The 26,869-nt window shown below is 50.6% G+C and overlaps 2 protein-coding genes across 3 annotated transcripts in view; one reads left to right on the top strand and one right to left on the bottom strand.

Moving 5' to 3' along the window:
- The first annotated feature begins 918 nt into the window (after positions 1-918).
- Positions 919-22,910, top strand: BACE1 (beta-secretase 1). Its single transcript, XM_007196566.3, has 9 exons — positions 919-1,704; positions 16,173-16,261; positions 17,780-17,996; positions 18,475-18,612; positions 19,323-19,457; positions 20,435-20,536; positions 20,893-21,042; positions 21,305-21,476; positions 22,125-22,910. The coding sequence occupies exons 1-9, from the start codon at positions 1,444-1,446 to the stop codon at positions 22,364-22,366; spliced, it is 1,506 nt and encodes a 501-aa protein (XP_007196628.1). The 5' UTR covers positions 919-1,443; the 3' UTR covers positions 22,367-22,910.
- The window catches only part of RNF214 (ring finger protein 214), a 59,080-nt gene continuing 51,133 nt past the window's right edge, over positions 18,923-26,869 (bottom strand). For both annotated transcript variants that reach the window (XM_057552637.1, XM_057552638.1), the window contains exon 15: positions 18,923-26,869. In XM_057552637.1, the coding sequence (XP_057408620.1) occupies positions 26,804-26,869 (66 nt within the window). In that variant the 3' untranslated portion in view covers positions 18,923-26,803.

Raw genomic sequence — 26,869 nt, 5'->3', positions numbered from 1 at the left:
CCGCGGCATGTGGGATCTTCCCGGACCAGGGCTCGAACCCGTGTCCCCTGCATTGGCAGGCGGAATCTTAACCCCTGCGCCACCAGGGAAGTCCCTCCCCTTGGTTTTTATCAGAAGGACTGCTGAATTTTAACAACAGCTTTCCACATTTGATAAATAATACGTTGATATAATCATATGGCTTTTCTCCTTCAAGCTATTTTAGCTCTAAAGCTTTCCGTTTTAAGCTCTTAACATAAAGATACTTCTTGGAGTGATAACACTTTCAAGCTGACAACAGCCATTTACCAGCAGCTCACTGACAGCACAGAAATCTGGAGGGGCTTGAAGATTCACAGAATCTGGGGTGGAGGTGAGGGCAGGTAGAACACTAAAGGCACAAAAGGATTCAGCTGAGAGAAGCCCCAACTGGCTCTCACCTGCCTGCAGATTGCAGGCTCCAGTGAAGGCAGACTGCCCCCTGCACTTTCCCCTTTGCCCTCGCTTATTCCTTTGGCTGCGTAGAATACCCTTCTATCCCCCCTTACTCTTGCTTCACAAATCTCTGCTCGTAGAAATTCCACCCATTCTTTAAGGTTCAAATTTAAGGTTCAAATTAAATTCCACCTCCTCCCGCTGAGTCTTCCCAGACCCCACAGATGTCCCCCAAATCCCTGCTCCTTAATTCCCCATCATTTTGTGTGGTGCGTATGCATTTTATTTCTCTCTGTAGCCCCAGGGCCTGGCAGAGTGCCTGGCATACAGTGGGTGCTCCAGAAATGCCCAATGAAAGGCTGACGGAACAAGAGAGGTCTGCCACCACTCCATCCCGACGGCCCTTCCCATCCTGCCAGGGTCCTGCAGGGTGGACTCCATCTCGGCAGAGGGCATCCCAGACCCCTCACCAACCCCGGAAGCCGGGCTGCCTGCCATGGGAAGACTACACTTCCCAGCGATCCCAGGGAAAAGCGAAAACCCTTTGGCTTTGACAGCCGCTGCCACAAGTCTTTCCGTCTCCCCAGGCTGCCTGGGAGCTGGGAGCGGGATTATGGTGGCCTGAGCAGCAAACGCAGCCGTAGGAGCCCGGAGCCCCTGACCCTTCCCCTGCTGCCGCCCCACCGGGAGGACCAGGAAAGCAGCCTCCGACCTGCCATGCCCGCCCCGCCCAGCCCCCCGGGGGGCCCGAGCCGGCCTCTCCCGGACCTCCATTGAGGTTGGACCGCTGGCCAGATGTAGCCAGGCTCCGGATCCGTCTCCTCCCCTCCTGTCTCTCTGTGGATCTCTCCTGCCCACTCCCCACAGCCTGGACCCAGGGCTGGCCGAGGGGCCTGCAGGCGCTGAAGCCCTGATGCCTCACCGCTCACTCTCCTGAGAAGCCACCTCCAGCACCCAGAGTTGGGGTCAGGCCACAGGGACGGTCGCGGGCTGGAGTGAGCCCAGAGCGCCCCAAGGCCAGGGCCCACCATGGCCCAAGCGCTGCCCTGGCTCCTGCTGTGGATGGGCTCCGGGGTGCTGCCTGCCCACGGCTCCCAGCCTGGCATCCGGCTGCCCCTGCGAAGCGGGCTGGGGGGCGCCCCCCTGGGGCTGCGGCTGCCCCGGGAGACCGACGAGGAGCCCGAGGAGCCCAGCCGGAGGGGCAGCTTTGTGGAGATGGTGGACAACCTGAGGGGCAAGTCCGGTCAGGGCTACTACGTGGAGATGACCGTGGGCAGCCCCCCACAGACGGTAAGGTTGCCGGGCCAGCCCTACCCTCCCTCCTGCACGAGACGAGGGGAGACAGGCTGGGGGTGCAGCATGCCGGCTCCTGCTAAAATGGGTTGCACGGTGCGGGCTGGAGGGACCCTCTCCCAAACCTGTCCTCTGGGATCATACTGGCAGCAGTCAGCCCCAAAGCCCCCATTCCCACTTCCCTTGCCCTCACAGGCTTCTGTCTGCCCTCCCCTCTCTCTCAGTCTTACACACACACAGGGCTCAGGAAGGATTTGGGGCAAGAGAAACTTGTCAGTGGGGGGAGCCTGACCTGGGGAAGAGTCCAAACAACAGGGGTGCTGTGAACAGGTGTCAGCCCAGACCAAGCTTGAGTCTCCCAACCCCACTGCTCTGGATCTTGGTCACCCAATCTTGGCATCTGGGGTTCTGACCATTGGTTCTCAGCATCTTGAGGACCAAGGAATCCTGGCATGAGTTGGACCGGCCCTTTTCTCCCCGTGTCTGAGCTGCCACAGGACAGCGAAGCAAGGTTTCCGAGTTCCTTGTGACCTCCACTCTAATCCAGAAGCCCCGGGCTGACTCTTGCCTTCCCCTGCCCCTACTTCCCCCCCCAGCTTTGCATCCTGCACTCCAGCCCCTCCCCCATCCGATGCCTCCCAAGTACTGGCCAGAGGGAACTGAACTGAGCCTGGGGAAAGGACAGATCATAAACTGCATAGAGCAGAGGAGCCAGAGCCCCCTTCTAAGCATGAGACTCCCTCCATGAGCTGATAGGTGCTCAGGGGTGGGGGATGGCAGCGACGGAGAAAACACTGCCTGCCAGCTCCCCCGCCCCATCCTTCCTGACAGTCCTCCAAGGTACACTCAAGGTGGCTGGTTGGAGTTTTCACCCTCTGTACCTCTGGCCGGGTAGGAGCGTGCCGTGAGCAGCCCTCCGCGGGGTACTGTGGCTGCCCTCTGTGAGCATTTGCCTCCTCTGTGGGTGAGCCGGGGTACGGGCGGCAGGATGGCTCTGTGTGTGCTGGTGAGTGTCACCTTGAATCTGAGCCTGCACATCTCTGAGCCACCCCCCTCCCCCTGATCTGTGTCTGGGAGGCTTGTCCTTGGGAGGGTCTGTGAAGGTGGGAGTGTGTCTATGGGCAGAGGGAACCACCACACTTCCTGGACTTCTAAACAGCTCTCACACCGGATCTAGGGGAAAAACAAGCCTCCGCTTCCCAATTACCTGATGGAAGCGAGCCTTCCGAGGTCCATGCCACCCAGGCCTACCTCCCACCTCCCAGCTGAACCAAGGCTCTGGTCTTCCCCACTTACCCCACCTCTTGCCTATGTACTATAAACAGTCTTGAATCAGTGTAAGGACAGAGCCTGAATCCAGGCCTCTAGCAGCCTGAGCCAACAGGATGCCAGCTGTTGTCAGGGAGAAGGAGGCTGTGTGGACCTGGTTCCTAGTCCCGTTTCTGCTACCGATGCACCATGAAAATTGTGCATAGACCCTGTGACATGGACACAGGACGGGGCTATGGGACCAACAAGGGCTTTGGGGTCAGAGAGACCAGGAATTCCAGCTCCACAACCCACAGCTTTCCCTTTTCCCAGCTGTGTGGCCTTGGGGAAATTATATAACCTCTCTGAGGCTGCTGCCGTGTCTTTAAAAATGGGTGAAATGAGATCTCCTTTGGAAGGTGATTGTGAGGATTAACGGAGACTAGGTAGGTGAAAGCACCTAGAACAATGCACCTGGACACACACTTGACCTCCAGTAAATGTGAAATCACTTTCTCCTAACTTGTCTAGCCACTCCTGCCTCTGCTCTGCAAGGAAGCATAAAAACTTGGGTGTTCTGAGCCTCCATGTTTTACACGTAAAACATGTAAATGGGGGATCCCATTACTGTACTTCCCCGGACCCCTGAGATAATATGTACATCCCCCAGCCCAGAAACTGGCAGAGAGTAATTGCCCAATAAATGTCAGTTCCTTCCCGCTCCTTCCTAGGAGAAGGGGAAAGTGGGCTTCAAGTTGAGCACCAGTCCAAGGAGCCAGTGGCAGGGAGACCACAGTTAGAGCAACCCTATGAGTTGGCTTACAGCTCCATACCTGAGCCAACGCCAGCCAGTCTGTGCTCTGTGGTGACTTGATTCTGCCCCCCGCAGTCTGCGAGAAGGATGCCCTTTCTCCCGAACCAGTGGGGTTGTTATAAGCACCAAATGAGAACGTGAAAGGCACAGTACTGTAAACGAGCAACAGTGAAACTTGGGGAGCACTTTCTACATGCCAGGCAATTCATTGTTGGTTTTGGGGGACTGATCCACAAAGAGACAGAAAATATATTTTCTACCTCAAGAGCTTAGTGTGGAAGTGAAAGTATAAGTGCTTGTACAAAGTAATCTGCAGCAGTTGTACTCAAAGTGAGGACCCCAGACCCTTGTCATCAGAGCCAGTTAGAAATGTAAATTCTCTGGTCCCTCCCCACACCTACTAGGTCAGAACCTCAGGGGCTGTGTCTCAAGTTTGGAAAGCATTGGTTTATAGCAGTACCGTGAGTGAGTGCTACAGGTGTTTTTTTTTTTTTAATTTTTTCCATCTATATTCTTTCGAGGGAGGGGTTCCTTTCTTCAATTTATTTTTATTTATTTATTTTTTTTGGCTGCACGGCATGCAGCATCTTAGTTCCCCAAACAGGCATCGAACTGGAGCCCCCTGCAGCAGAAGTGCGGAGTCCTAACCACGGGACCACCAGGGAAGTCCCCATAGGTGTTCTGGAGGAGATAAAATCAGGCAAGGCCTCGTGAAGATGTGCTGTGAGCATGGTCTTGAAGGATGGATAGGAGGGTCGAGACCATTCCCAGTGCAGAAAGGTCCTCCCGAACTGTGATTGCACTTCATTTGTGTGTCCACTCCTTCCCACCCTATCCCCTGAGACCAAGCGAGGACACAGTGAATGAGAGAATGAGTTATGTGTGTTTGGGCTTATGCATGTTCGTTCAGGAGACAGTGAGAAACCCAGGCCAGCTAATGTTACAGGTTTGGGTAAATAAGATAGAACCACATAGCCAAAAGCTTTAAATGTCAAGCCATAAGGTTTGGACTTTGGTCTGCAGAAATAAGGGGGAAATTGAATTTATTTGTGCAGGGGAATGACAAAGAAAGCAATCTTTTAGGAAGAAGCATCTGAATTTTAGAAAGAATGGAACTGAGAGATGCAGGCAGCAGGAGGCTCTGTCACAAAGGTCCAAGTGTGGAGCGCTATGACGAGGACAGAGTGAGGCTGTGATCAGGTGGAAAAAGGAGGGAAGACCGGGATGCAAGGCTCGGTGACATTGGTGCGAAGGGTGAGGAGGAAGGTGTCAAAGATGATTTCAAGATTCTGATCTGGGATGAATTAGAACATGACAAGACCATTTGTGAGAAAGTTGGCAGGAGGGGATGGTTTAGGACTATGGGTGTACAAATATATCCTTGTATTTATGGTTACAGTTTATAAAAGTTTTTTTAAATTAATTTATTTATTTTTGGCTGAGTTGGGTCTTTGCTGCTGCACGCGGGCTTTTCTCTAGTTGCGGCGAGCGGAGGCTACTCTTCGTTGTGGTGCGCGGGCTTCTCATTGCGGTGGCTTCTCTTGTTGCAGAGCACGGGCTCTAGGCTCACGGGCTTCAGTAGTTGTGGCTCGCGGGCTCTAGAGCGCAGGCTCAGTAGGTGTGGCGCATGGGCTTAGTTGCTCCATGGCATGTGGGATCTTCCCAGACCAGGGCTTGAACCCGTGTCCCCTACATGGGCAGATGGATTTGTAACCACTGTGCCACCAGGTAAGTCCTATAAAAGTTTAAAATATATTCTACATAGACTATTTTGTTCTTTACAGTAATTCCTGCAGTATATAAAAAGGTCTTACCATTTGCAGCTTCTAGCAGAAGAAATGGGGACTGAAAAATTAGATAATTGGCAGGTCAGTAAGCTGAGACCGTGTCTCACCCTTGACCTCCCTACTCTTCCATACCACCTATTTGAGAAGGAGAGAGTTTATCAGAGATCCCGCTTCCATTCTCCTGACACCTACTCACGTCTTCCTTACTACACTTATCAGCACGTGTCACTGTTTTTGTGTTTGTTTCCCTCATAAAACACCAAGCTCTTGAGGACAATGTCTTTTTTAATTAATGAATTTTTGCAGTGTTTTATTTCTCTTTGGCTAATATCTATGACAGCGTCAGGCTCAGAACAGGCACCTAAAAAGTGTTGAGCAAATGAATAAATAAAGTGTAAGACCTTTAAATAGAACTGTTGATGGGCCGCTGTAAGTACAGAACTGGAGATCTTGGAGAAAGCATTTTCATTCTCTTCGCTTAAATGAAAGGATGTCATCTCATTATAACGGTATGAGCATCACCATCCAAACACAGGCCAATAACTTAATTGTTAGGATTGAAATCTGGTGATGGTCAATTTTCAGTTTAACAAATATTTGTTGAGCACCTACTTACAAAAGAGAAGAATACGTCATAGCCTCAGCCCTTGGAGCGCTCACGATTTGGTGTGAGACACAGACATGTAAACGTCTAAATACCACACAAGACTAAGTGCATTTGGTACAAATAGAAGAACAGTGAGTCTTGGAAGTATAAAGAAAGAAGCAGGGCTTCCCTGGTGGCGCAGTGGTTAAGAATCTGCCTGCCAATGCAGGGGACACAGGTTCGAGCCCTGGTCTGGGAAGATCCCACATGCCGCAGAGCAACTAGGCCCGTGAGCCACAACTACTGAGCCTGCGCATCTGGAGCCTGTGCTCCGCAACAAGAGAGGCCGCGATAGTGAGAGGCCCGCGCACCGCGATGAAGAGTGGCCCCCGCTTGCCGCAACTAGTGAAAGCCCTCGCACAGAAACGAAGACCCAACACAGCCATAAATAAGTAAATAAATAAATTAAAAAAAAAAAAAAAGAAAGAAGCAGCTACTTCTGACAGAGTGTTAGGAAAGGCTTGCTAGAAAAGGTAGCATTTGAATATGGCCTAGAAAGATGAGAAAGCTTTGCTATTTGGAGAGTGGGGAGAAAAAACTTCGTAAAGAGAGACATGAGTTATGCTAAGAGGCTGGAAGCTGTGACAGGGATGCTGTGAGCCTGAATGGGTGCTGGGTTTCATTCTGGGGGCAGCAGAGAAATGGTCTAGTGAATTTTGGTTCTAGGAAAACTACACCAGGGTGCAGGATAACTTGGATATTCTAGAGTCCGAGACAAGGATTTCAATTAGGACACGTGGGCCTGAAAGAAGATATAAAAGAGGAGAAGTCTTCAGAGAGCCAGCATTCACCTGTCAGGTCAAACAGGTGTTCCCTGTCCCTGGTGGGTGAGAGGGAAGAAAAGAAGTCTCCCTCCTTTGAACTTCTCTGACTGTGTTTGCATCAGGATACAAGGCAAAAGGAGCAAGCTTTTAAAGCACAATAGAGTTTACCAAAATTCCATGTTTATTACTCTGCTTTAATTAAAAAGGGCAAGGTATTAGCCTGTCTGTTTTGGGGAGGAGGAAACTGAGGCTCAGGGGGGATTAAGTGGTTTGCCCAAAGTTACACAGCTAGGGAAGAACAGAGCTAGGGTTCAAATCCTGGTCTTTGGATTCCAAGTCCAAATACTTGGTTCTTTCCAGCGTTCCATAGTCTGGGACATGTTGGTTGACTTTGAGATGCCAGTGGACAATTCTTGTGGATGTATCCAGCAACCAGCTGAGAATGGGGATCTGGAAGCCAAGAGACAAGTTGGGACTGGACAGGTAGACTCGGGGGTCACCTGTAGAGAGGTCCTTGTGGAAGTCAAGTTAGCAAATGAACTTGTTTGAGAGAATGGAGAGAGAAGAGGAAAACAATTAGGGAAAGAATATTGGATGTAGACTAGGGATCAAGGGAGCAAAAGAAAATGATCAGAGAAGTAGAAAACTGTGAGGATTCAGGATCTCAAAACCCATGAAGACGCCAAGTGGTTTTCCTGACCCCCTCCCTAGAATGGTTTTCAAACTGAGATCTGTGGGGTTCTGTAAAGGGACCTCAAGCGTGAGGGAGAGGTTAGGAGAAAGGTAAGAGGCAAGACTGTACCTTCCACCTTTCCCCTCCAAGCCTTCCCCTGTCCCACCTGCCCCCAAATCTCCCGGCCCTCCCAGAATAGGTCAGCTTTTGTTGTTTTTATACAGTGGAATTCCAGGTTTGTTTGATTGATTGATTGATTCAGTTCTGGTGCTTAAAAGGTCGAAAACCTTTGAACTCAAAGAATCACCCTCCAAGTTAGATGACCCTGAAGCCCAGCCCCAGTCAAGACAGTTTTGGCCTCAGGCACTGGGAGGCAACCTGTAGACTGGGGTTGGGCTTGGGTTGCACGTAGGCCTCTGCTGGGACTCTTAGGCTGTCCTTTCACACCTATTTCCTGCTCTTCCTCCCCAGGTCTGGAAAGAAAGAATTCAGCTGGGAGTGGGAGAGGCATTGAGAAAGACCGTGCCCCCTCACTAAGGTAGATGGTCAAGAGCCCTTCTTGGGTATCTCCAGTAAAGAGCTAAGCAGAAAATTTTAGTTGAAAATCCAGGAAGAGAAACATCTCTCAGGGAAGCCCTCCTACCTGCCAACTAACTTCTCTGTCTGCTGGGAGCCATCTCGCTTGGGGGGCCTGGGCAGTGGGGAGTTCTGGAAAGGAAACACCATTTTCCTGGTCCTAGAGCTGCCCTGAGCTTCTCCTGGCAGGATGGGCCCAGTGGCTACCCTGTCTGCTGGCCACTGTAACCCCACTATGTACAGGCTGGATGTCTCCTTGGTTGGCCTCTCAGGTTTGGTGAACCCCACCAATTGTTCGACTCCAGCGCCTGTGGAGTTTTCACCAAATAGCACAAGGCATGAACCCTGGCATCTCCCAATGGCTCCAGCAAACAGACCTATGTGCAGAGCACAACAAGGCACCATGGAGGAAAGCGGGCTTATGCCAGAGATCAGCTTTGTTCTCACCTGAGGACAGACTCAGAGACTATTACAGCCCCTGTAACCTGTGGATGGGACAAGGTCAGACAGCAGGAAGGACTTACTGTCTGACAATGAAAAGCAGGTAGCAGTGGCTGTGATACCCTCCAAGCAGGATTTCCCAGATGGGTTCTGTGGAGGCTGAAGGTGCTAAAGAGACGCCTCGAGAGCCACCACAGGGAGGGGATGGAGACAAAGAAATAAAACCTCTCCCTAAAGCAGAGCATCTCTGCTTTTTTCCCTTTGGTACACTGGGATCCTGCATGAGATTGGAAAAGGGTTCTACTGCTTAAAAAAAAAGTTTGAACACCATTGTCTTAGATCTTTCCTTTAAGAACAGACATATAAGTTTCTTGACCATTCACATCATCATCTCATTTGAATAGGAAGCACTGATAGATATTAGTGGAGCTGGGTTTGAGCCTGGGGGAAATGGAGCATCCTGTCTAAAGGGGGAAGGGTGCCCTAGATAAGGTTTGGGATGACCCAGCCACCTTGGGATCCCTTTAAAAAAACAGCCCAAGATGGGGTAAGTGGTACCAGGGAGCCTACGTGCTCCCAGGTATTGATTGCCAGCTTCAGCCTGGAGAGCGAAGTGGAAGCAGAAGATATGTCTGAGAAAGGAGTCCATTTCCATTGGGTCAGCTGATTTGGTCAAGGTGGGAGGAGCCTGGATGGGACCCAGTTGCTGGACTCAGTTCGAGGCAGGAGCTGTGTGCTGCGCTGGCTCTCAGCCATGACCAGCTGCTGACTTGAGCTTCCTCATGTCCTTCCTTGCCCCCATCTCTCAGCCTTGGGCAAGCTCAGGTCTGGGAATGTCCACTTAGGGAAGCAGATGAAGCTAACTCAGAGGACTCCGGGACCAGCGAGTCCTGAAATCACTCCAACTGCTCTAAGAACGTGGGCGGCTACTCAATTTCATGGGTACAGTGGGCATCCATTGCCATCGTCACCATACACAGTACCCGATTGAAAATCACCCCTGCAAGGACCCTGGGGCTGAGAACTAATAGCAAGACTATGTAGAATCACAGAGACCTGCAGCAAATGAGGCAATTACAGTTAAAAAATATTGTTACGGAGCACCTACTGAGGGCTAGGTAAGAATTAGATAATAAGCACAGAAATGTGCTCCCTACGCTTGTGGAGCTCATAGTGTGTAGGACAGACAGACATTGGATAAATGATTTCAAGTTGGATGAAAGGGTAGGCAAAGAAGCACAGGTGTTCTTGAGGACCTACGAGAGGAGGAACCTAATCTGGGCTGGGACATCAGGGCAAGACCTTTGGGAGAAAGGATGTTTAAACCACGACTTGAAAATTGAACAGAAGTTAGATGAAACAGGGAGAGAACGTTTCAAGTAAAGGAAACAGCATATGCAGAGGTGACAGATCATTGTGCTACTGAGAAACTTGATGGTGAGAGAGGGGAAAAGTGATAAGAGATGGTATTTGGAGTTGACCGATGGGTGGGTAGGCGCCCCAAAGTCAAGGATCTCAGGATTTAATTCCGGTAGTTTTGTAGCAGTTATCTGATGCAGTGTAACAAACTAAAACGAGAGCCATTGTCTCTCAGGATTCTGTGGGCTGGCTGTGATTCTACAGATCTTACCTGGGCTCCTTGTATGGCTGCATTCAGTGGGTGGGTCAGCTGGGGGCCGGACTAAGCTGGGCCTGCTGGACCTCTTCCTCCATGAAGTCTTTCATCCTCAAGGAGGCAAGACTGAGCCTCCTCCCATACAAGCTCAGGGCCGCATTCCAAGAGGCCAGTCTCCCCAGTGCACAAGCACTTAACAAGCCTCTGCTTTCCTCCTTTGCTGATGTCCCATTGGTCAAAGCAAGTCACATGGCCAAGCCCAGCGTCAGTGTCAGAGGGGATCACACCAGGGCATGGATACAGGGCATATGATTCATTAGTGCAACAATCTACAACGTATTTCCTTTCCAAATGAGAGAGAATGAGAGAGACAGGAAGGTCAAGGAGATGAAAGAGCAGACTTGGGGCTTGGCCAGAGCCAAGGGGCTCTTGTCCTAGCTTTGTGGCTTATGTGTAAGAGGGGTCAAGTTCTTATTTACCCTTGGTCTCAGTTTCCTCCTCTGTGAAATGGAAGAAAGGCTCCTACATCTCAGCTTCAGCAGAAAGGCTTATACCACAAGAATATAAGGGCTCTTCCTCCGTAAACTCTGAGGCCCACACAGAAGAAAACAGACTTTCCTTTAGCAGGAAAAATCAGAGTTAAAGCCCCCTCCCAGGGACTTCCCAGCGGTCCAGTGGTTAAGTCTCCGAGCTTCCAATGTAGGGGCACAGGTTCAATCCCTGGTGGGGGAACTAAGATCCCACATGCTGCACGGCGACGCACAGCAAGAAAAAAAAAAAGCCCTTTCCCAGAGGTGTGCGAAAGTGGTAAGACCCTAGCATAGGCTGCCAAGAAAGGTTGTGGATCTTAATAACTAGAGATCTTTCGGAACTGGAACAAGCTCCCATATCTCCAGGCCAATGGACAGATGACTCCTGAAGGCTGTTTTCATCCAGAAGAATCTAAGCAACTCCCATCTGCTAGTGAGAGCTGGGGCCAAGACAGGTGGGATTTGGGAATAAAGAGCTTACCCTGAACTCAGCAGCTCCACATCTGTCTCATCGGCCAAGATCTATTGCTGCAGACTCCTCCAAGGGAGCCTCGCCTGCAGGATGGAATGGGCAAGTGTGCCTTTCCCTGTGGGGCTTGTTAGCACTTCCCGTGAGGCTGCCATCCCTCAGAGGCCCCCAGGGGCATATTTGTTTGTTAAGTGATTGGCACTGACCTAGCCCTGACCCCATGCTGCAGCCCTCTGGGCATCTAAAGGCAAGCTCTACAGGGACTTCTGAGTTAGCCTGGCCCCAAGGGATGGGGAAGAAGTAAGATGGTTCCAGGACTCCGGGCTGCCTGTATCAAACCAGGGGGCCTGGTGAGAGGAAGGCAGGTCTGAGCTAGAGCCACACCTATAACCTAAAAACACCCATAGTTTGGGGGCCACTGAGAGATCCCTCCCTCACCCCGAAAATAGGGTAAATTAGCTCTTTCCCCTTTTTCCTTTAAGCATTCATGAATTCAAGAAATACTTATTGCCAGCCACTGTGATACCCAGTAGGGACACAATGGGGATTTTTTTAAAAATTAGATACAAGGGGAGGTGAGATTCAGTATGACATTATAGTGGCAAGTCCTATGGAAGCATTTTAATCAGAGAATATGACCTGGTCTTTCTCCCTTAGGAAGTCCCCCCCCCCTTTTTTTTTTTTTGGCTGCGTTGGGTCTTCATTGCTGCACGCAGCTTTCTCTTGCTGCGCACGGGCTTTCTCTAGTTGCGGCGAGCGGGGGCTACTCTTCGTTGCGGTGCGCGGGCTTCTCATTGCGGTGGCTTCTCTTGCTGTGGAGCATGGGCTCTAGGTGTGCAGGATTCAGTAGTGTGGCACGCGGGCTCAGTAGCTGTGGCTCGCAGGCTCTAGAGCACAGGCTCAGTAGTTGTGGTGCACAGGCTTAGTTGCTCCGCGGCATGTGGGATCTTCCCGGACCAGGGGTCGAACCCGTGTCCCCTGCATCGCCAGGTGGATTCTTAACCACTGTGCCACCAGGGAGGTCCCTAGGAAGTCCCTTTTGAGCTCAGACTGAAGGATCATAGGAGATGAGTAGACAAAACTGCAAGTGGAAAGGAGGATAGTCCAGGCAGAGTGAATGACCAACAGCCTTTGCGGGAGGGACCATGGCTGATTGGAGGACCTGAAATGAGGCCAGTGCGGCTGGTGGGCAGAGGGCTTGGGGAAGTATGGGACAAGCTAGGCTGGCTATGTAGGCAGGGCTGGACCATGAAGGGCCCTATAGGAAATGTTAAGGCTTTAAGTCTTTATTATAATAGCAAAGGAAAGCCATTGACACGGGAGGGTAACATGGTGACATCTGCACTTTGAAAAGATCATTCTAGGCACAGTGCAGAAACAGGTTGGAGAGGTCAACGGTGGATGTACCAAGATCAGTTGAAAAGCTATTGTCATATTACAGGATGAGATGATGATAGCTTGGCCAGGAGTGGCAAAGGAGGTGGCAAGAAATGAATACATTCAGAGAATTTTAAGAAGGTTAACTGGGCAGGACTCGTTGATGCCTTGGATGGAGATGTGAAGAAGACGAAGGTGTTTGGATGTCTCTGAAGTTGCTGACTTATGGAACAGATGGATGGTGACTAATGTGGGAAACTGTGAAGAAAAAACAGATGGGCAGGACCAGGTAAGGTCAGCCATGGACATCCTGAATTCGAGGTGTCTTTGAGGCAGTTCAAAGGGGAGGAAGGGGCTAGAGCTGAAAGCTCAGGAGGCATAAGGACATAGGTGGTAATTGTAGCCGCTGCCATGGATGAGATGGCCTAAGGACAGAGTAGAGCAGGAGGGGAAGAGGACCAATGCCCAGGCCTTGAGAAGTGAGGCTGCAAAGTAGACAGAAGATCCTATCAGAGAGGTAGGAGGAAAGCACAGGATAGGGTGACAGGGAAGAGTGTTTCAAGGAGGGAGGGGTCGGCAGCGTTGAATGCTCCAGAGAAGTCAAGCAAGATGAGGATTGATTTGAAAACTGTCTTTTGTATTTGGTGACACGAAATCATTGGTGACTGTAGTAAGGGCTGTTTTATAGTGGAGGGAGGGATAGAGGCGAAACTCAGTTTGAGAATGGATTGAGGAATGAGTAGGAGGTGAAGAAATGAAGACAGCTTGGCTGAGAACTTTGGTTGTGAAGGGAGAGGAGAGAGAGGGTAGCTGGAGGCGGATGTGAGATTAAAGATTTTTTTTTTTTTTAAATGAAGAGACTAGCATTTGTAAATGCCAAAAGAAAGAATCCAGATTTGGGGGTGGGGGGGCGTGGCATGAAGGGTGGATCCTCCTTAGGCAGGAGGAGGGATTGTGGAAAGGCAGGATGGACGGGGCATGTGGGAATGATCTTGTGGGAGATGGGAGGGAGGGGGTCATCTGACGGCCCCCCGCTGGGTGAAATTAGAGGGGAGGGCGTCTGCTAAGGTTGGGCGCACGCAAACCCTCCTCCTTCAGGCTGCCCGGGGGCTCATGATAGAAATGCTGGAAGGACAGGACCAAAATCACTTCTCTCGGAAGCAGGATCACAGTGCAAAGGGCAAATAGACAGAAGGACATTTGCTCATGAGGAAGTGGCAACTGTTTATTTTGGTTTCCCTTTTTTGTGTGGGTGGAGGGTGGAGAGGGGGCAGCAGAGAGAGCAGTGGTGGCCTGAATTCCTGGTATTGGGGCTGGGGGTTTAAAGAGAGGGCAATGGGAGGGGAGGGGTCATTCCTCCCTGGGCCTGACCCCCTTGGGGGCGGAGTGGGGAGAACTTCCTCAGGTGAGGAGAAAGGCTGGAACTGGAAGGGCACCAGGAATGATGGGCCCCTGGGCTGGGGAGGGAGTGGCCTGCAGAGAGGGGTCCTCCCGAACGGGACAGAGAGGAGTGGGGAGGAGGGGGCCTGGACCAGCCCAGCCGAGCCCCCAGATAAAGCTCCATTCCAGTGTCAAAGGTGGTTGGATTCTCCTAGAGCCGGCCAGGTACACACACTCCAGGCATCCCCCCTACGGCCACCGGCGCCAGCGCTGGGAAGGAGACCCTCTTTCTTTGGAGTCCAGTGATAGCAGGGGCGCCTGTAAGCCTGAGGCCAGCCGTGGCGCAGAGACCAGAGTCCTGGCTGGTGGGAGAGTGGCTTCTGGGGAGTGGGTGGGTGAAGAAGTCTTTGTAATCATTAACCTGGCTGATTGAAATCTGAACTGCTGTGCCTCTAGCTCTATTGATTCTCTGAAAGCACAGCATCTGGGGCCAGTGGCTGCTTAGAGACCGGGGAGAGGGACACTGGGGACAAGTAGGGGCAGAGGGGCGGGGAGGGAAATGGGAGCCAGGCCAGGAGTGGGGGCTGGGAAGGAGGGAGGAGGCAGGGTCAGAGAGCTTGGGGACAGTGGCCATGGGGAGGCCAGGAAGCCTGAGCGGGCGCCGGGGGAGGTGCGGTCAGCAGACCTACCAAGGACCACTGAGAGCAGGAAGGAGCCGGAGGATCCGGCAGAGGGGACGAAACACAGTGACCTGCCCTATGTGACAAGGTCAGAGCCTGCAGCAAGGCCGAGGTCAGCTGACTTCACTGCACTGAGGAGAGGTGATGCAGAAATGGAGGGCCCTGAGGTCAGGGGAGAAGCTGAGGTGAAGGACACACAAGTGGGCAAGAGAGGATTCACTTGGGCTTCCCTGGTGGCTCAGTGGTTAAGAATCCGCCTGCCAATGCAGGGGACATGGGTTCGAGCTCTGGTCCGGGAAGATCCCACATGCCGTAGAGCAACTAAGTCCGTGTGCCACAACTGCTGAGGCTGCACTCTTAAGAGCCCGTGAGCCACAGCTACTGAAGCCCCTGCACCTAGAGCCCGTGCTCCGCAATAAAAAAAGCCACCGCAGTGAGAAGCCTGCACACCGCAATGAAGAGTAGCCCCCGCTCGCCGCAACTAGAGAAAGCCTACACACAGCAATGAAGACCCAACATAGCCAAAAATAAATAAATTTATTAAAAAAAAAAAGAGAGAGGATTCACTTTACAGATTACTGTGTTTTTGAGGAGAGGGGCCTTTCCTTTTTGCCTGTGAGGATATAGGAGGCATCAAAAAAATGGCTGACTGGCTGAGGAGGGGTCAGGCCATCTCAGGAGGAAGGAGGACAAGGTAGAAGAGACGTAGAAGGAGCTGCACAGAAGGAACAGCAAGACAACACCTGTCCATCTTCAATGAGCCAAAACCAGGGCCCCGAGGAGATGGCTTTTCACCAGGACCTCATACGGGGCTCCTGGCTATAGTCCCACTATTTCCGACAGTGGGACCCGTAGGTCTGTGTCACCTCTGAGACAGAAGGGGGGCCCTTCATGGGGAGCCACATTCTGGCAGCCAGGGTCAGAAAACACGTGGGCCTCAACATGCCATTGTGGTCCCCACAGCGCCCCTGGTCAGTGCCAGCTCCTAGAATAGCTCGTCTCTGAGCTGGAGGGGGATGGGCCAGGCTGCCTGCCGGTGATGTGCTTCCCAGGAGGACCAGAGAGGAGGGGAAGGGGCAAGCTCTGCAGACAGACTGGGCCAGTACAGAGTGAGGAAGGGCATCTGCAGGTAGAGAGAAATAGGAATGGAAACACACACACACACACACACACACACACACCAGTTATATGGCTCTGATGACATAGAAAATGTTCCAATTCTGCAGACAAGACAAAAGCAGACACAAGATTTCTGAGGCCATGCTGAGGGCGTCACAGGACCCCATGTTCTGTCTGTGGTCGTGGTACTAGGAGGGCCAGCCTGTCCAGTCCTGCATGTGGAAGCTTCTCACTGGACACTCCAGAGGAAGACCACGTAGCCGCGGGATGGGGAGGGGACAGGACAGTGAAGGGAGTGAGTCCAGGCCTCCTGTCCTAACATCTTTCTCTCCCTTTTCTCTGACAGCTCAACATCCTGGTGGACACAGGCAGCAGTAACTTCGCAGTGGGGGCCGCCCCCCACCCTTTCCTGCACCGCTACTACCAGAGGCAGCTGTGAGTGCGGGGAGAGCAAGGGGGAAGGCTCTTCCCAAGGATCCAGGGCCAAGGAGGGTCGGGGGAGGGCTGCAGGGAGAAGGACCAGCTCCACAGAGCCTTTCTTCCTGCTGGGGAGGAGGGAGGGAAAAGAAGGCAACAGTGACCCGAAGAGAAGAGTGGAGGGGCTGGAGGGTTGAGGAGGGAAACTATGGGAAGGGTAAGTTGAGGGGCAGCCAGGAAGTGCTTCAGTTCGGAGATAGGGCAGCTTCCTGGGGGAGGGAAAGCAGGAAGGAGAGCAGCCCCAAAGCTCCCAGTGCAGTCTCGAGGTCTCCTTCTCTCTGCCTGAATTGGGAGGCCCGGGGACTCCAACCCACACGCCCCAGTGGCTCTGGTTTTCTGACACCACCACCTAAGTCTAGGCTGAGCAGGCTGCAGTGCCAGCTCCCCTCGCTGTGTCCTCGCCTGGGGGCTGCTCTCGGTGGCTTTGCACGGTTCACGGAAGGGAAGAAGAGCCTTCCACGGCCCCACTGCCTGGCCTGATATCAGGGACTGAAAGCTAAATGCTTCCCTGCCTCCCGGGAGTGCCAGCAGCTGGACTTAGCTAACAGGTGGGAGGGAGGGTGGAAGTGGGTTTTTAAGGTTAACAGAGGCAGTGAGGGATGATCTGGGAGCCCCTTTAACAGAAAAGCAGGAAGTGGCGAGAGGACATCTCATGTCTGAGGCGTATCTGTGTGTGAAAACATGTGAGTCGAGACTGACACCCTATTCTTGGACTTCTAGGCAAATGCCAAGCCGCCTTCTTAGGCCCCTTGCCCTTTAACTTCCCTATCTGAAGAAAGCAGTCAGGGAAGGGGGCGTGGCCAGGGTCCAAGAAAGGGAATTCATTCCAGCTCCTTGTCTGTGTCCCGTCACTGCCCCCATCACACACACCAGCCCTGGTCAGAGGCGTGATTCCACACAGATGGGGGTGACACATGGTGTTGAACATGTTTCATCCGAGTGGTGTGTCCTGCCCGCTCGCCCCGCTGAGGTGCTCATGCAAACTCCTTCCTTGGAAGAATCTGCTGAAGAGGTTCCACACTCACCCACTTGGTACTTTCTCAGAGTGGTACTTTCTCACTCAGATGGTACCACTGGGTCCCAAGGCAGCAAAAGAGTCAATGGCTCCTTTTCTTTAAGAGCGTGATAAGGTCGGGGGGCGGGGGGTGGGAGATGCCCAATAGCTGTCCCTTCGGCAGCAGCAGTCACAATACACAAAGCCTAGACTTGTTCTTCCAGGGCCTGAGCTCCAGATCTAGGAATACGAGCTATGGACACAGGAGAGCGAGCCCCAGAGACGGCTCCCCATGTCTGTCTGCAAGGTCACTTATTCTGTTCCCAGTGAAGGATCTACGGATGTTCTGTTGAGCAGCCTGACAGCATCTTGCCTTATGTAGATGACCGAGATGAGATTAGGCGTCTGGGAGTAGGTTAGATGCTGGCTCCCTGTACCAGCTGTGGTTACGCACCCAACAGATCTCTGCCTGCTTTGCACAGGTCCAGTACATACCGGGACCTCCGGAAGGGCGTGTATGTGCCCTACACCCAGGGCAAGTGGGAGGGGGAGCTGGGCACCGACCTGGTGAGCATCCCCCATGGCCCCAACGTCACCGTGCGTGCCAACATCGCTGCCATCACTGAATCAGACAAGTTCTTCATCAATGGCTCCAACTGGGAGGGCATCCTGGGGCTGGCCTACGCTGAGATCGCCAGGGTGAGAGGAAAAAGGCCTAGCCCTAGACACTCTGCCTGCACGTTGCACACTGCATGCTACACGGGGACGGCGTTGCGGGAGAGAAGGGGAGGGAACTGAATAAGGGAGGGAAACAAATCAGTTTAAAGAATTACTTTGCAGGGGGATAGGGTGGCAGTCTGAATTTCATCCCTACAGAGGGCAGAACTATGGTGACAGGTAGAGGAACAGGCTATCTTTTCTATTGACGCTAAGATCTTTAAGAATAAGAGAGGCCCCCGTAACTCTGAAACAGGTTAAGCAGATGGGGATCAACGATCTTACAGATCTTTCCTGTTTGCATTGCCAGTGTCTTGCTGTCCCTCTCTCCACCAAATCTCAGTCCCTCAGGATGGTCTTTCCCAAGGAACATCCCCCAAGTTTTGCTTTTGCCCTCCCATTCCTCTTTCCATTAGGGCCCTCTGTGCGAGGATTCACCCCTTGTCTCTCTCTGTCACAGCCTGACGACTCCCTGGAGCCATTCTTTGACTCGTTGGTAAAGCAGACCCACGTGCCCAATCTCTTCTCCCTGCAGCTCTGTGGTGCTGGCTTCCCCCTCAACCAGTCGGAAGTGCTGGCCTCAGTTGGAGGGAGCATGGTGAGCAGGCCCTGGGAGAGGGGAGGTCCTGGCACTGGGCAGAGACGTGAGTACCTGCTGCCTCCCTACCCTCTGAGGCTACACCACAGCCTTGGGCTCCACTACTGAGAATCAAGAGAAACCTCTTTATGTTCCCCACCTCCATTTTTCTTTTTCTACCCTTTTCTTCCTTGCATTATTCCAGAAAGGACTTGAGGCTCCTATGGTAAACTTGGAAAGGATGACAGATGATTAGGAAAATTTCAAAGGAAATGAAAATAAGGCCTCTCAAATCAAGACTATTCAGTCTGATGATCAGAAGGCAGAGATGTAAGGAGTTTCAAAGTCTATTTATTAATTCATTTAGGACAACTGGTGAATGGTTCTCTATCTCCAACAAGCAGAGAAAATAAAACTTACAATAGAAGCAAATTATCATCCACTCAACATTTATTATGCCAGTTTAGGTTTAAATAACTTTATATCAAGGGCTGTGTGATTCTGAAACAATTAAAAATCCTGGAAAGCCTTTTCCCCTGAACACATCCTTAACACATTTAAGAAAGTATCAATCGCTTTAGGGCGTGGTTTGATTAGAAGCAGGCAGATGAGAAAGGCGATGTGTAGAGTGCCTTGCCACCCCAGAAATGACTGATCCTATTGCTTGCCCTCTGGGTGACTTTGTTGTCCTTCTGTGTTGGCACACGGGTACTGGCTCTTTTTCTCCCTAGATCATCGGGGGTATCGACCACTCGCTGTACATGGGCAGCCTCTGGTACACACCCATCCGGCGGGAATGGTATTATGAGGTGATCATTGTGCGGGTGGAGATCAATGGACAGGATCTGAAAATGGACTGCAAGGAGGTAATAAAACCTGGGGGAAGCAGGGAGAGGCAAGGGGGAGGCAACATCATGTGAGGCCAGACCCCGAGTTATGAGGCTGGGAGGATGAGGTTGAGGTTCAGGACCTGCAGGAGGGTTGGGGGCTGAGCATGGAACAGCAAGGAGCTTAATAGTCACATAGCGGGACCTGAGGTTTGCAGCTAGGGACTGGCTTAGCACTTTCCCAGAGGCTGCGTCGCATATGGTCTGGTACGGAAAAAAGCACATCTGGACTCCAGTCACTGCCTTGCTTTATGACCTTGGGCAAGTCGTCCGCGAGGCAGTGTGACATGACGTAGTAGAAGTCTGGCTTCGGAGTAAGAAAGATCTGGGTTTCTAGCTCTGCTCTAGCTATGTGTCCTCAGGCAAGTTACTATTTTGTGTTTCAGTTTCCTCACCTGCAAAACAGAAGTAAAAACAGCTTTTCCAAAGACTGTGGTGAAAACAGAGAAAGTGAATGAAGTGTTTATCCCAGTGCTTGACACACAGCAAGACCCAATAAATGGCAGTTAAACTATTTGGGTGTTCCTTACCTAGATTCTTCATGTATGTTAAATTAGAACAGATACAAACGTATTATGAAAAGTTAAAAGCATTATACAAGGTATTTTTATTTTCAAGATTTAGAGAATGTCTACCCACCCAAGATAATAAGAGTTAACATTTATTGAATGCTTCCTATGTGCAGGGCACAATTCTAAGCACTTCAAATATATTAATTCATTTAATGCTTATAATAACTCTTTGAGGTAGGTACTATTATTATCCTCATTTTACAGATGAGGAAACTGAGGCACAGATGTTAAGTAACTTGCCCAAGGAGATCCACCTAAGAAGTGGCAAAGCCAGGATGCCAACCCAGGAAGGACCCCAAGCAGTCAGCCTCACCCCTCCAATTCTGGCCAAAGCCTGGCCTCAAAAAGGCTTTTGATGTTCTAACCCTCTCTTCTCCCTCTTAGTACAACTATGACAAGAGCATCGTTGACAGCGGCACCACCAACCTTCGTTTGCCCAAGAAAGTGTTTGAAGCTGCTGTCAAATCCATCAAGGCAGCCTCCTCGGTCAGTGGGACTAAGGACAGGGGTACAAGAGATGACAGAGTGTCACAGGAAGTCTGTGAGAGGCACGTTCCTCCACAAGAGCCAAGATATCTACCCTTAGATCCCTCTACTTAGATCTCTTAAAAAACGGTTCTCTGCTATGGGCCTCAGCTTGCTCAGCACACAATCCCCCAGCCCAAAGTTTTGCCCTTACTCTCTTGCTCTCTTCCTCTAATCCTTGGGTTTCGGCTGACCTTTCCCCAGTTTGGATATTTCATGGAAAAGCAAGTAAAGGGCCCAGTGTTATCTGAAAATGGGAGAGGCGAGATGGTGAAAGAGGCCGTTTCCTCATCTTTATCCTTTTCTCATCAACACAGACGGAGAAGTTCCCAGACGGTTTCTGGCTCGGGGAGCAGCTGGTGTGCTGGCAAGCGGGCACCACCCCGTGGAACATTTTCCCGGTCATCTCACTCTACCTGATGGGTGAGGTCACCAATCAGTCCTTCCGAATCACCATCCTTCCACAGGTATGTCCCTGGCCTGAATCACTGGGATCCCAGGACGAGAACAAAGGATATATTGAGAAAGAGTGAGCAGGCATGGCTTCCTAGTACTTGGAAGACAAAATAGATGAGGATCCAGCGGTAAAGGGCTCTGGGAAAAACCAGCCTCTCGGAGCTCAGGGCTGGCAAAGGGAAGAGCAGCCTAAGGGCATCGATACCAAGAAGGCAGAGATGGGGTGAAGGATGGAGGAAGACATACTCTCACTCTTTGATTGCTTATCCTTAGCAATACCTGCGGCCAGTGGAAGATGTGGCCACGTCCCAAGACGACTGTTACAAGTTCGCCATCTCTCAGTCATCCACGGGCACTGTCATGGGAGCTGTTATCATGGAGGGCTTCTACGTTGTCTTTGATCGGGCCCGGAAACGAATTGGCTTTGCTGTCAGTGCTTGCCATGGTGAGAGCGCCACGGACGAGGGTGTGGGGTCAGTCTATCCACGTTCTCCCTGTCCAGCGGTGAGGGTACCTGGGCCCCTGTCAGTCTGGGAGGGAGTAACAGCTGCCTCAAGCCAGAGTCCACGTATTGTGTAAAAGCTAGTGTTGGTGCTTGTGCTTTTTTTGTATCGCCTGGCATGCTGACCCCTGCCTGGACTGGCAACCTCTGTTGGAGACCCAGAACAGCAAGAGCTGCCTCGGCACCTTGGGAAGCTCTAGATCCAAGGGTGGCAGGCTGGGCCTAGAGTGACCCTGTCAGCTGCCGTATGCCGAGGTTGAATGCTACTGGCAGGGTCTTGCAACTGAATTTCAGCAGGAGCAGGTGAGTTTACTAGGTATATGTAGGGCTGGCTCTTTGGTCAGCTTAGAATGACTGACTTTTAGGTATCATTCCTATTGCACAGGTAGACAGGAAAGGGTTGTTGTCCCCAGTGACCTGGGAGGAGAGCCATGCCCCCACCTAGCAATGGCTTTCTGTCCTGCTCCTAAATATCTCCCAGGAGGGAGATTCTACGGCCTCCTCAAGGGCTGGTTTCAAGGCCTGTCCCGGGAAGTTCTTTTGGGTGTGTAATCCAAACTGCTCTGTGACTCACGTCTGCCCTCTCTCCAGTGCACGATGAGTTCAGGACAGCAGCGGTAGAAGGTCCTTTTGTCACCCTGGACATGGAAGACTGTGGCTACAACATCCCCCAGACAGATGAATCGACCCTCATGACCATAGCCTATGTCATGGCTGCCATCTGCGCCCTCTTCATGCTGCCCCTCTGCCTCATGGTGTGTCAGTGGCGCTGCCTCCGCTGCCTGCGCCATCAGCATGATGACTTTGCTGATGACATCTCCCTGCTGAAGTGAGGAGGCCCACGGGCAGAAGAGAGAGATCCCCCTGGACCACATCTGGTGGTTCGCTCTGGTCACAAGGAGGAGACACAGACGGCACCTGTGGCCAGAGCACCTCAAGACCCTCACCCACCCACAAATGCCTCTGCCTTGACAGAAAAGGAAAAGCTGGCAAGGTGGGTTGCAGGGACTGCACCTGCAGGAACCAGGAGAGGGAAGAAAGAAGTGCTCTGATGGCGGGAATACTCTTGGTCACCTCAAACTTGAGTTGGGAAATTCTGCTGCTTGAAACTTCAGCCCTGAACCTTCGTCCACCATCCCTTTAGATTCTCCAACCCAAAGTATTCTTCTCTTCTTAGTTCCAGAAGTAAGGTGACCGCAGTGTGTGTCTCTGCAGTACCCTAGCAGAGAAAAGGGCCAATCTTGTTTCCCTGCTGGCCACAGTCAGCGGGAACGGACGCACCGTTTGCTGTTTGCTTTAGAGATAGGGACTGTACAGACAAGCCTATAACATTGGTGCAAAGACTGCCTCTTGAATTAAAAAATAATTTAAAAATAATTTGTACAAATAATTTGTACAAATGGGGGTGGCTGGACGAGGAGAAGGAGAGGGAGTGCAAAGACAGGTAAGCTGGGATCAAAGCGAGGCAAGGCCAGAACGTGACCGCACGCCAGTCCCAGTCTTAGACGGCATCTCCAAGATAGAATCCCATCTTTTAAGATGGGTGTTGCTTCCCAATGTCTTCTTTTCTGTGGTTGCAGCCTGACCAAAAGTGCGATGATGGGAAGAAGGGTTTCTCTAGCCAAAAAGCTCTTTTTAACTCTCTTAAAGGAAAAGTGCCCACTAAAAGGTTCCATCTAACAAATGAATTTCTACCTTATTAATTCCTCGTCCCTACCTGCACCCTCTACTCTACACGTGACTGGTAGCACTGAAACACCCCCAGCCCTGGAAGCCCCAGGTGCCCTATGGGAAAGCAGCTGGAATAGAGCAGATATAACAGGGCTGCACCTTGTCTTCCTGGCTACCTGTTCACCCCTCCCCCAGTCCTATTCCTCCAGAGCTTTGTAGCTGAGGTGCTAAGAATAGATAGGAGACCTCTCCTATCTAATCCTTGAAAGCAGACTCCTGAAGATGCATTCAACAGGTATAGAGTTGATGCCCTATACCCCCTGCCTGGATTTCTTCCTGTTCAGCTGTAAGTGGTAGTAAGATCTTGACATGATACAGAGCAGTTTCATTGCTTTCTCCCTGTCTCTAAGGTCTCCCTCATTTATTTGGCTAAGGCATCCCACAGTGGCACTAGTATTATACTAAGAATGTCAGGAACACAGGGCTTTCTGGCTCCACCAGCATCGCATTCAGTATCAAGGCTGCGTGGAAAAAGGATGACAGCCTCCGCGCTTCCTAATTCCCTTCACCACAAGAGCCCCTTGATGGAGGCCATCCTTTGCCCCTATCCTGCTCTTTATTTCCCGCTCCTAATAGTACTTGGGTACCCAGGCTGGTTCTTGGGCTAGACAGTGGGGAACAAGTTCATTTCCTCCCTATCAGTTCTAAGCCAGTCGACTATGATACCAGTGTTAATGGGAAGAGCTGAATTTTCTTACTATTCCACTGGATCCCTATTCCTCTCTGGTCAACACACTGCTTCCAGGTATGGGACGTGTACAGTGTAGAATTACCTGATGAGGGAGAGGGAAATACAAAGAGGGCCTCTGGAGATCCTGGCCTCAGCCAGCTGCCCACAAGCCATAAACCAATAAAACAAGAATACTGAGTCGCAGTTTTCTTTCCGAGTCCTCTTCATTCCCACTGCACTTGGTGCTGCTTTGGCTGACGGGGAACACCCCATAACCACAGAGACTGACAGGAAGACTGGAGACTGTCCACTTCCAGCTTGGAACTTACTGTGTAAATAAACTTCCAGAATTGCTACCGTGAAATGAAAATGCCACATTCCACTTTATAATTTTGACCCACGTTGGGGAAAACTGGCTTTTCCCCAGCTCTTTCCAGGGTATAAAACTCAACCCCTTCCTTAGTAAGTCTCATTGTCCTATTTTTTTCTTTGAAAGAGAAAACTTGTACTTATTTTTCTTTTAACAGTTTCTTCCTTTCTACCCTGAAACCATGAACTCTGAAGTGTAAAAAAAAAATCTAGACAACAGCTTCTTCCTTGTAAAAATATGTATTCTATATTTCTATTTTTAAATTCTATGCCAGAAAAATGACTGTCCCATCTCCACTCCCTGCATCAGGGGCCTTCCCCGGGGGTCTGCACAGTTTGTACCAGTGCAGGCCAGTGGACAGAGGGAAAAGGGAGAACAAGGGTGGCCAAAACTTAACTGTTGCTTTTGGATTGATCCTGAACAAGAAAGAGCAAAGAGCGATGATGAGTCCCGGCCCCCATGCACACCCTCCACCACACTGTCTTCCTGCTGCAGCTGGTTTCCAGGGGCTTTCACTAGGAAGCAGTTAAGCCCCCCATCCCCTCCTTTTTTCTCTTTACCCCTTTGGTGTCAAAGATTTGTGGAAAAGAAACAGGATATTTTTTAGACCCATTTCTAATTTCTATATTTTCATTGGATACTGAAAAATACTGCAAGTGGCCCAAAGGCTGCTGTAAAGTTGAGGGGAGATAAAATCTTAAGATTACAAGATAAAAAATGAATCCCCCCCCCAACCAAATGAAAAGAACAAAGGAACTGGTCTTCCATTTTGCCACATTCCCTGTTCATGACGGCTACCAAACTAGAGTCATTAATATTTCATTAACCAAAGAAAGTGGGTCATCTGACCTCTACAGTGGGGAGTACTCAGGCCATTTCCATCACCCTACAAGATGCCAAGGAGAAACCAGGAAATCCATTTCCTTACACTGTTGCCAGTCAATAAACCTGGACAAGTAAGACCGGAGAAGAGAAAGAGTATTTTCATGAGCTGACAGGCAAGGATGAAAGACGAGGAAGAGTAACATGAACAGAGAGAATTATTTGGCTCTGAAAGGAAAAATCTTTGCTACCCTCATATGTACTACTAGTGCGAGTAAGCATTTCCAGGTCCCAGAATGGGAAAAATTCACCTGTTGGTAATATAATAATATCCTTTCCTGGAGCTAATTTTTTTTATTACTGCTTAATTTTTACTTGTTTAATTCCAAAAGAGAAGGGAGCTGACGCCATTTCCATTAGGAGTAAAGATAAAAGGATAGGAAAGGATCAAAGCTCTAATAGAAACACAGCTTTCCCAGGTATAAACCTAGAAACTGGAAGTGCTCAATAAGCAGAGGTGAAAAAATGACCTAGTTCCAGATAGCTATCCATAGAACAAATGACTTATAAACTTGAAATCTAACCTCCCTTCTTCATAGCACTTTGGTCTCCATTTTTCCCAGGACAGGAAGCATGTCCCCCATAGCTTTCTTGCTTCAAAAATTCAAACCCATATCCCAAGATCATCCTGAAAGGAACTTTGCACAGACATCTCCTCACCCCAGTGCCTGCCTGGAACTCACCCAAGGTCACCAAACAACTTGGTTGTGAACCAACTGCCTTAACCTTCAAGGGGAGGGGGGATAGCTAGACTAGAAGACCAGAAGTGAAGGGGAAGCGGTGAGGACTTCACAAGGTTGGTCTGTGAAAGCTTGATCAGAAGCCAAGTCAGTGGTGGAAAGGGATGGCTTGGCCCAGGAAAGACCTGTGGGCTATGCTAGTTTCTAAAGAGATGACTATCCAGGAAGTAAGGTGGAGAGAAGTTTGTGGGAGGCGTGGGGAAAATGGGACCTGGTTATGTTGTTATTCTTGGACTGTGAATTTTGCTCATGTAAACAGACTATTCTGTAAACCTAATGTCTATGTACAAATAATGAGTGTTAACACAGTAAAATGTTCAATGAAAAATCAAACTATCAGGGTTATATATTTTTTCCTCAATCAGTCTCATTTTCTCCATTTGGAGTAGAAGGGCTAGAATAGCACTGAGGCTTCTGGAGGCTTTCAATAAGCAAGGCATCTGGCTGGACAGCAGGTGAGCACCAGGGTTCAAATCTGCGTACATGAGCCTTAAGAAAATGGACTAGAGGCTGAGCCAAATCAGAGCAGGGTGGCCTTAGAGCAAGAGCAGCTTCCTAGATGGTTTTTACATTGTATCTGAAAACAGCCCTAGGCAGGAATATCATAATTTCAAGGCCAAATTAAATACCATCTTACCTACACTCTGCTTCCCCCAGAGGAATTGCAAGGTGAGGGGGACAGACCATTTCTGCATAATATACATACTTTCATTTACGAACATCTGAATACAGACTTTCTATACACACATTACCTATATAATAAAAATGTACATGGCATGAGTATATGTCACTGTATAAATATAGAGTTTTAGAAATCTTGAACCCGCGCTTCCTGTTCACATCAGTTTCTCCTCTTCTTCCTCCCCAGTCAGGTCCGTCATTTAAGAGTTGGACAAAAGGGACAAGTGTCATTTGTGTTGGTCTGGGCCCAGAATTTGATACA

The sequence above is a fragment of the Balaenoptera acutorostrata genome, chromosome 9 (assembly GCF_949987535.1).
Source record: "Balaenoptera acutorostrata chromosome 9, mBalAcu1.1, whole genome shotgun sequence".
NCBI classification, from domain to species: Eukaryota; Metazoa; Chordata; class Mammalia; order Artiodactyla; family Balaenopteridae; genus Balaenoptera; species Balaenoptera acutorostrata.
The sequence above is the reverse complement of the archived record's forward strand: the minus strand, read 5'-3'. Positions and strand labels throughout refer to the sequence as shown.